General features: G+C 35.9%; 2 protein-coding genes across 2 annotated transcripts; both read left to right on the forward strand.

Annotated features, from left to right (window-relative positions):
• Positions 1 to 625: 625 nt before the first annotated feature.
• On the forward strand, positions 626 to 5,986 carry LOC18605593 (short-chain dehydrogenase TIC 32, chloroplastic-like). The gene is made up of 8 exons (XM_018117530.2): positions 626 to 892; positions 1,982 to 2,213; positions 2,453 to 2,532; positions 2,950 to 3,103; positions 3,590 to 3,668; positions 4,318 to 4,402; positions 4,551 to 4,597; positions 5,595 to 5,986. The coding sequence occupies exons 1-8, from the start codon at positions 787 to 789 to the stop codon at positions 5,751 to 5,753; spliced, it is 942 nt and encodes a 313-aa protein (XP_017973019.2). The 5' UTR covers positions 626 to 786; the 3' UTR covers positions 5,754 to 5,986.
• A 682-nt stretch (positions 5,987 to 6,668) lies between these two features.
• LOC18605594 (cell division cycle 20.2, cofactor of APC complex-like) lies at positions 6,669 to 9,230 on the forward strand. The gene is made up of 5 exons (XM_007038682.3): positions 6,669 to 7,068; positions 7,320 to 7,595; positions 7,690 to 7,959; positions 8,056 to 8,901; positions 8,988 to 9,230. The coding sequence occupies exons 1-4, from the start codon at positions 6,970 to 6,972 to the stop codon at positions 8,776 to 8,778; spliced, it is 1,368 nt and encodes a 455-aa protein (XP_007038744.2). The 5' UTR covers positions 6,669 to 6,969; the 3' UTR covers positions 8,779 to 8,901; positions 8,988 to 9,230.
• The last annotated feature ends 300 nt before the right edge of the window (positions 9,231 to 9,530 follow it).

Genomic DNA, 9,530 nt, shown 5'->3' on the forward strand with positions numbered 1-9,530 from the left:
ATTTGAACCTTTCCACGACCAACTTATGATCATTTGAACTCAACTTAATTGATAAAAAAAATCAATAACAAGTGAAAAACACTTTATGTGTCGTATTTTTTATGTAAAAAACCCTATCATGTCTATTGCATGGGTTAACTAAACTTGGGCACCTCTTTAGCCTCTTCCTCTCTATTTTCTTATTTAAAAATTTTTTAAATTAATATTACAATCAAGAAGAGAAAAGTTTAAGTTGACATTAACAGGAGTATCGGAGCATTTGGCTCATTAACATTTTTATCAAATTCATTAGCAGATAATGGAGTAATTAACAATAGTTAATAATCCAATTAATGTTGGAACTTAACAATGACCGTCGCCATTTTTCGGTGGTTAGCTCTGTTTGTCCTGTTTGGAATTTAGAGTCATTAATTGAAACGGATTCCTTTCCTACAAAATATAGCCAAACCAAAATCCATCTACTCATATGACAAATCAAAAAACACAATGGAGTAATAAATATCAGCGGGATGATGTTCAGCTAAAACGCAGCCGTTTATGATGAATTTGGAAAGCTACTTGTAGGGTCCGAAGATAAAGGAACTGCTTCCGTGGCAAAACAAAGACTTCATGTCTCACTGTCTAAAAACCGTAACCCACAATAACTTTTACTCTTTGCTGTTTTGTACTTGAAATCTCTGTCTTTAGAAACGTTACTACTCTTCTGGGGATTTCTTGGAATTTGTGAACGTTCCATTATCGTAGACAGACAAAGGGAGTGTGCTACACTGCAGTGTCTTTTGAAACATGTGGCTGTTTAGCAGAAAAGGGCCATCTGGTTTCTCATCATCGTCCACTGCAGAGGAAGTTACACAAGGAATTGATGGCACTGGTCTCACTGCCATTGTTACAGGTCTTTCTATATCTGGGTTGGTTTGTTTTTTCTTGAATTTTGTACGCAATGAGATCTCATATGAATTTTTTGACATGTACTTGTTCGTGTATTATGTCATATCTCCATCTTCAATGCAGTATGTGAATTAAGACTTGTAACGTGGGATATTGTATGTCTCCATTCGGTGATTTCCTGTAGGTTCTCGGATGATATTGATTGAATTCTGATTCATCTTCCTTGGAAGCTTTTGGCATTTTGGTCGTTTGCATATTTGATGTTGATAGAGAACAAGGAGACGTAGAAAACTAATATGATTTTTGTTAGCCACAGCCTATTTTGTATTGGTTTGTGTCTTTGTCTTTGGGCTTCCTTTCGGATTCCTACATGAACACTGAAACGGATCGAGTTGGGGGGGCATTGATTTTATTAGCAATAAACAAATGGAAAATATTCCTCTTTTCTTATTATTCTACGTCAGTATGTTATTAGTCAATGATGTCATGTAGTGTGGTCCAATAACTACACTGGGGGAAATCGCCATTAGGGACATCTGTCAGATGAATTTGGTGTTGGCTGTGCCTTCCGCTTTGAAAATATCCCCTTCCCATTTTCAAACCCTGCAATCTCGATTGAAAGTGACATCCAATGCCTGTCTTTGCCATGCTGCCCAGAGATTTTACCAGCTAAGTTCACTGGCATCTACAGAGTACGGATATAAATAATGAAAGAACGTATAAAGACAATAATTTGATCCTCGTTAATATGTTTGTTTGTCTAGCATTTGAAAATATTACTGTCATGACAGCACATCAATGTATTAGGGATGTACCAGAAGGATTTTTGGGTCTACATTTCTCAAACTTTGGGAACAGCCTAATTGAGTGCTACTTCTTTTTGTAATCTTGGTTGGGTACGTAAGCATATATGAAACCCTTGCCATTTAGATTTGAAGATCGAAACAATGCTTTGGTTTGTTGGGCATGTTCCATGATTTGTTGCTCTTGGCATTGAATTGGGAGGTACTCAACTGTGTACACGTTGCAACTAAGTCGTTTTCTATGTCTTTTAACTAGCATATTTTCTCTTTCACGGTCAACATGATTATAGGAGCATCCAGTGGTATTGGCACTGAAACTACACGTGTTCTTGCACTGCGTGGTGTTCATGTAATTATGGGAGTCAGAAATATGGCAGCTGGTAAAGATGTCAAAGAAGCAATTGTCAAGGAAATTCCAACAGCTAAGGTTGATGCGATGGAATTGGACCTGAGTTCAATGGCATCTGTGAAGAAATTTGCATCAGATTTCAGCTCCTCGGGTCGTCCACTAAATCTCCTTATGTAAGCAAACTACAATAGTGGGAAGCCTTTTAAATCATCATTTTCCAGCCAGAGTGGTTCAAGTATAATAGTCATTTCTCTGAGCATGAGTGTGTTATTTGCATTGCCAATCTCCAACTTCTGTCTGCTAACCCATTTACACATGATTATACAATTTCCTGACATAGTATCTTTTCAGGCGTGCTAAGCACAAGGCAGTCACACAACAAGGGATTAATTTTGTCTTTCTTTGTTTTCAGTAATAATGCAGGAATTATGGCAACTCCTTTCATGCTTTCAAAGGATAACATAGAACTACAGTTTGCAACTAACCACATAGGTATGTTAACATAAAATTGATCTGAATGGCATTCATTTAAAACAACAATTACAATCTCCATTTTTTTGGTCACATTTTGAAGCATCAACAGACAACTGTATAATGGAAATTGGGTGTTCTCTGATTGTATTTATTGCTCCTTAAGTTTTGGGGAAGCAGCCCATCTTCATAGTGATTGTGAAATCAGAACATCTGGGGATCAAGATGGTTTTTGCCATCTCAACAATGCTGTCAAAACTCTAAATCTACATAGCTTGTCTGCTACCACGCCAATTGCTATCTGCTTTTCCTGTTGTGTAGAGTTTGGTTATGGAAAGAGGGGTAAAAAAAAAAAGAAACAGAGAACTAGGGCATATTTTGCTGTTTCTCAGATCCATCAGCAGAGCAGTCTCCTAAACTTTTGAATGCTCTCCACAGGTCATTTTCTTTTGACAAATCTCTTGCTGGACACTATGAAGAAAACTGCACGTGCAAGTAAAAGAGAAGGAAGAATTATAAATGTCTCATCAGTCGCTCACCATTACACATATAAGGAAGGAATTCGTTTTGACAAGATTAATGATAAATCAGGGTAACACCATACACCCTCTTTGATTGCATTTAGTTATGCTCTTACGACTCTTCAATAATTAGCAATCCAGAGGAAAAACGAACTTTCATATGTCTTCTTTAGAACGATACATGTTTGTTCTGGAGTAAGTTGTTGCTAATTGTCTCTTAAACTTCTTGTTGGCAACATTGTTTTTTTCTGTAATGACAAGTTGCCAGGAATTTTCAACACTTTGACATGCTAACTATTGCTTTAGATAACAATTATTTAATGCTTCTTATAATGACACCCAATATCAAAGTCGGTTAGCAGTTACTCGTTTGACATTAAGGCATCTTAAACGTGAAATGTGTTTATGCCAATTCTAAGATACTGTCACTTTGCTGTTATCTTTGATTTGGATGCCTATTACTGTAACTGTGCACAACTATTTGCAAGATGAAGCAGTTGTTCCATTCGGCAGAATAATTTAGTTTTCATCATCTGTTTCGATTTGCTAATATACAGGTACAGCAGTTTTGCCGCATATGGCCAATCAAAGCTTGCTAATGTTCTACATGCTAATGAATTAGCTAGACGCCTAAAGGTATGTGATCTTCTTTTCCATGGCATTGGATGGGAAGTTTTATCATTGGTAAAATTGCTAGTGTTGCTGGTGAGTGGACACTTCTTAATCAATGCAAATTTATTATGACCTCCAGTTCTTTAATTGCAAAAATTTTGTCAATTTCATATCTTGACTTGTGATTTAGCAAGTCTGCCTGTCATGAACTTTTATCCACCACGTCTACTTGCGATCTCTTTCCTTTTTCAAAGTCCAATTTGAAAGGGCAAACCTTTGGAACTAAATGTGGTAACCTTCTAGTGCCGGGCTCTATTTGATTCAAAGTGGTTTATCAGATATTTGTCTTGTGGACACCTGAATTCTGAGCCCCTTTCTATTTGGTACATTTGGACGAGGTCAGGAAGTTGAACTTGGACCTTGGCTGTCTATTGCAGGAGTAACAACCAGTAGGCCAAACCTAAGTTGTTGAATTTGAGGCCCTTTTCTTTGTCATTATTCTTCGGCTTTCCTTGTATAGTTGAGCTTCCTTTTGAAACAGATCAATATTATGTTGAGATGTTTGTATATTGTTATAAACCATGTTATCTGCTGGCAGTCTTCTTCATGCTCGGTATGATAATGAGTTCTTGCTAAGCGAATTCTGCATAATGATGTTCATTTGATTGAGCAGGAAGATGGAGTGGATATAACTGCAAATTCACTTCATCCAGGAGCAATTGTCACCAATCTTTTCCGGCATAAGGGCATTGTTGATGGTATTTTTTAGTGTTTGATTTTATGATCTCCTCCCCATTAGAATAATCTCATTGTAGGGAATTTGTTAGTTGAAAGGAATTTCACGTTATTGACATGGTTGTGTAGTGTGCAGCATGCATCTCACAATTTTTTGGGGGCTTGATGCAGGCATTATTAATATCTTCGGTAGGGTTGCACTTAAAAAAGTCCAGCAGGTAAGCTCTTTTCACATTGCATTGCCAGTCACATTCATCAGCAAATAATTGTAGCAATGCAGGTTTCAGTCAAGCATTTGTATGCTTTCAAAATATTTGATCAACTTTCCTGTTGTATAGTTATTATTATCGTATGATACGTTATACGTATTTTATAATATGAAATGTATCATATGATATAGTTAATACACTTTTTATAAGTTTAAATTTAATTAATTATTAAAAAAAATTTTATTATTAATTTTTTGAGTTAAAACATGAAAAATTATATTTTATGAGTTTTAATATTTAGGTTTTAAACAAAAAAAAAGTAAAAAAATCTAATTTCCTTTTAATTTTAACATGATAAATTTTTTTTAATTTTTAGCTAATAAATTAATATGGAAAAATATATATTTTATTTAAAAATTTATATTATTGAGAAATATGTTGAAAGTTTAAATTAAAAATATAATTATCTTTTTAATTTATGTCCTATAATCTTCAATTCTATTAAAAATATAATATTTTTTAATTTTTTATTTTACATGTATAAATTTATTTATAATTAATTTTAAATTTTTTTTTGTATCTTACGATATAATACTCGATACTAAAAATAAAATTTTAATATACGATATGTATCTCTATTTAACAACTATGTCCTGCAATAAATTGAATGTAGAATTTGAGGTAATCTCCACCTATGCTAGTTGTACAAACTGAAAATAAGATTATAATGCTTTTGTGGCGAAGCTTTGCTTGCCATTATATTTCCAGTTATCTTTTGTTGGGTCAATATATCAGAGTACTAAGCTATTTCATTCTCACTATCATAAAATGTTATGTATATCCTTTATATATATATATATATATATATATATATATGATTACCCCTGATTTGTTGCATAATTTGTTAATCTAATTGTGGGGAAATGCACTTAAATATGAAAACCTATTTCTTTTACATGAGAACACAGTTCCAGTTTTTCTGATATGTCCTCTTATCTGATTGTAGGGAGCAGCCACAACATGCTATGTGGCATTGCATCCACAAGTAAAAGGTAAAACTGGTGAATATTTCGAGGACAGTAACATAGGCCAAGCGAGTGCACAGGGCAGGAATGTTGAGTTGGCAAAGAAACTCTGGGATTTCAGCATGAAGATGGTTAAATGAGCAAAATAGCTGATACTACCTGCATCTGACCCAAATTTATATACATTCATCTCAAGTAATTACATGCTCTTTCTGCCAAGCTGCTTAGAAGGGAAACAGGGTTGAATCAACGCTTCCTATTTTGTGGTTGAAGGGCTTGAACTTCTTTTTATTTGACCAACATTTCTATTAAACTTAAAGCCTCTATTTGAGAAAGATGTTCTGGGAACAAGAATTGTTCCTTATACTTGGTACTTTTTGGGCGTCAGCATCACCCTTTCAATATCTGCACTATTTATGACCTATACCTATTTTTCAAACGACATACCAAGTTCTTCATTACCATTTTATTATACTTATATATTCAAAGTTTTATTTGCACAATGGCTTTCTAAAGCTTCTTTCTTTCTAATCTCTAAAGAAGAATATACAAAAATTATCATTGAATGTCAATTAATATAAAAGTTTGTAATTGAGTGAGATATTTAGAATGATTACATAATTTATTTCATAAATATTAAAGTGAACGCAATGAATTATTTTTTCATTCTTTTGATTACGATATATCATTGCTTTTCCACTATTTATAAATATAAACTAACATTTATATTTGCAACCAAAATTTACATGGAAAAATAAAATCAAATAAATTCTGTATAGGACCACCTAATTTGTTAGTGTTACACATGCCGATCGGGCAAGCCCACGTGGCAGCACGAACGCCGCCCACCAACTTATAACCGGCTTATGAATTTACAAGCGAACACGAGATGCACTTGCACAACCAAAAGGAAACCCTGGGGATATTTTCGTCAACCTGATTTATAACGGCTCTTTGCCAAAAAGTAGCCGTTGCCGCTTTCCATAAACCTAGATATTCCCTTCAACAAAAAAATAAAATTCTCTAAATCCCAAGGGAAATGAACTCTGCTTTTCTACCACTCATTGGCATCGCTATATAAACGCATCGATTCGCCCAATCGTCTTCAATCAGCTCTCGCTCTCTAACAAGGCTTCTTTCTCTCGCACTAATTTTCTGTTTCTAACGTTTTTCTATTTGATTTTATTTTGTTAATTTTTTTTTTGTATTGTTATGATTTGAATTTTGCAGGTTCTAGGTTGGTATATTATAATATTTTCGATTTGACTTAACGCTTTCTTGCAGGGTCTTTTTGTTTGTTTATTGTTTTTCTTCTCTCTGTATTATATTTGTTTGTGTTTCTGGGTATTTAACATTATGGATGCAGGATCTTTGAATTCTTTTTCAAATTTGAAGGGGCAATCTAGATGCCCACTTCAGGAACAACTTCTGCAGAGAAGGAATTCTAAAGAAAATGTAAATACTCATTCCAAATTTAATTAATTTATTTTTTTGAATGGCCAAATTTAAATTAATTTAATTGATTGCAAAACTGGGTTTTATTTGTTCTTGATTTATGGTTTATCAATTTGACAAAATGATACTAGTAATTAAATCATGGGTTTCTTGTCTCAAACTTGATTCTAGAAGACAGCTTTTCATTAATAGCTTGAAAAAATTAGATTTTCTAATGACATTCAAATTGAATGCTTTCTTGGTACTGGCAGATGGACAGGTTTATACCAAACCGTTCAGCAATGGACTTTGACTATGCACATTACATGCTGACCGAAGGGAGGAAGGTCAAAGAGAACCAGACAGTGTGCTCACCTGCCAGGGAGGCCTACAGGAAGCAGCTGGCTGAAACCTTGAACATGAATAGGACCCGAATCTTGGCTTTCAAGAACAAGCCACCAACACCTGTTGAGCTCTTCCCTTCAGAGCACTCAACTTCTTCTGTTCACCCTACCAAATCTGCAAAGCCACGAAGACACATCCCACAGGTAAGCATAGCATGCCATGTGCATTTGATTAGTTCAGACATTGAATATTGGTTCCACAGACACTTAAATGTTGTGACTATAATTGATTCTTCAGAGTTCTGAGAGAACATTGGATGCTCCTGACCTTGTGGACGACTTCTACCTGAATTTATTGGATTGGGGCAGCAGCAATGTTCTAGCAATAGCACTTGGAAACACTGTGTATTTGTGGGATGCTTCAGATAGTTCTACCTCAGAACTTGTTACTGTTGATGATGAAAATGGCCCAGTAACAAGTGTTAGTTGGGCTCCTGATGGTAGGCATATTGCCATTGGCTTGAACAACTCTGAAGTACAGTTATGGGATTCTGCTTCCAACCGACAGGTTTGTTGTTATACGCATCTCTGAAGTTTTTGCAGCTTCTTCTGTTTCATTCTTCCGTCATTTATTCTGACATAGTTCCTTACCTTGTTCCTGCAGCTGCGTACTCTGAGAGGGTGTCACAGGTCAAGAGTGGGTTCACTGGCATGGAATAATCACATTCTTACAACAGGAGGAATTGATGGTCAGATAGTTAACAATGATGTAAGAATTAGATCCCATGTTGTTGAAACCTACAGAGGACACCAGCAAGAGGTTTGCGGTCTCAAATGGTCAGCTTCTGGACAACAACTAGCTAGTGGAGGCAATGATAATCTTGTTCACATATGGGACAGGTCCATGGCATCATCAAATTCACCAACACAATGGCTATACAGGTTGGAGGATCATACTTCTGCAGTCAAAGCCCTTGCCTGGTGCCCTTTCCAGAGCAATTTGCTGGCCACTGGTGGAGGTGGAGGAGATAGAACCATTAAGTTTTGGAACACACATACAGGTGCATGCTTGAATTCGGTGGATACCGGCTCTCAGGTGTGTGCTTTGCTGTGGAACAAGAATGAGAGGGAGCTTCTGAGCTCTCATGGATTCACTCAGAATCAATTAGTTCTTTGGAAATATCCATCAATGGTGAAGATGGCAGAGCTAACTGGTCATACATCTAGAGTTCTTTACATGGCTCAAAGCCCGGACGGTTGCACAGTGGCATCAGCTGCAGGGGATGAGACACTGAGATTCTGGAATGTTTTTGGGGTTCCAGAAGTGGCTAAACCTGCTCCAAAAGCGAACCCAGAACCATTTTCTCAGTTGAACCGTATCCGGTGATAAAGAAGAAGACTAGGAGAACCGATGGTGGTGGATTTCGAGGATTTCCCTTGAGTTTTACACCCTAGCTCTGCCAGTTTGTCCAGTGCTAGTTCCTTCAAAACCAGCAGCAATTTATCCAAGGTACTTTTTGACAGAAGATTGATAACAAGTTTCGAAACGTTTTTACCGAGTGCTTCCCTTATTGGTTCGTGTTTTGTTTTGTGCAGGTGATGGTGCGAATGTTAGTCAAGTTTCACTTCACCCAGGGCAATTGTCGGTCAGCATACAAAGTAGGAAATCAGTGGGTGGAATTATGTGCAAACGGAGAGAGTCTAAGGTTTTGTTGGGTCGGGGTTTTTGGAGATACCTTTTTGATGTTAATCCCCACTTGTATGTTCTTTTCAACTTGATAGTGAAATTTTTTTCCTCACTCCCGTGGACGTAGGCTTTAAAAGCCGAACCACGTAAAATTTTGCATCTTCTTTTTTATTTTATTTGGTTAGTTTACTGTTTATTCTGAATCTTCATATAAAATTGAGATACTTAATTTGATTAGGATTTTTAGGGCTTAAATAGGAGAAATAAGACCCAGGAGAGACAAGAACAAACACCACATGTGATAAGATTCTAAATCAAATTTCAGTATCAAACTTCCGAATCAGTTTCCGTATTTCTCAACAAAGAAGAGAATGTTTTTTTTTTTTCTCTTCTGTTTCTACAACTAATTTAAGCGGCAGAAGAACAATTAAAGCAATCACTTGTCAAAAAGT

Source organism: Theobroma cacao, chromosome 3, assembly GCF_053813885.1.
Source record: "Theobroma cacao isolate CCN51 chromosome 3, ASM5381388v1, whole genome shotgun sequence".
In the NCBI taxonomy this organism is placed as follows: domain Eukaryota; kingdom Viridiplantae; phylum Streptophyta; class Magnoliopsida; order Malvales; family Malvaceae; genus Theobroma; species Theobroma cacao.

Bases quoted from the DNA above. Each gene is read 5' to 3' on its own strand.
- LOC18605594 (XM_007038682.3), top strand. From the start codon at position 6,970: ATGGATGCAGGATCTTTGAATTCTTTTTCAAATTTGAAGGGGCAATCT. The intron at 7,596-7,689 runs GTAAGCATAGCA...TTGATTCTTCAG, and splicing joins CACGAAGACACATCCCACAG to AGTTCTGAGAGAACATTGGA. The intron at 7,960-8,055 runs GTTTGTTGTTAT...TTGTTCCTGCAG, and splicing joins ATTCTGCTTCCAACCGACAG to CTGCGTACTCTGAGAGGGTG.
- LOC18605593 (XM_018117530.2), top strand. From the start codon at position 787: ATGTGGCTGTTTAGCAGAAAAGGGCCATCTGGTTTCTCATCATCGTCC. The intron at 3,104-3,589 runs GTAACACCATAC...GCTAATATACAG, and splicing joins AAGATTAATGATAAATCAGG to GTACAGCAGTTTTGCCGCAT. The intron at 3,669-4,317 runs GTATGTGATCTT...TTGATTGAGCAG, and splicing joins AATTAGCTAGACGCCTAAAG to GAAGATGGAGTGGATATAAC.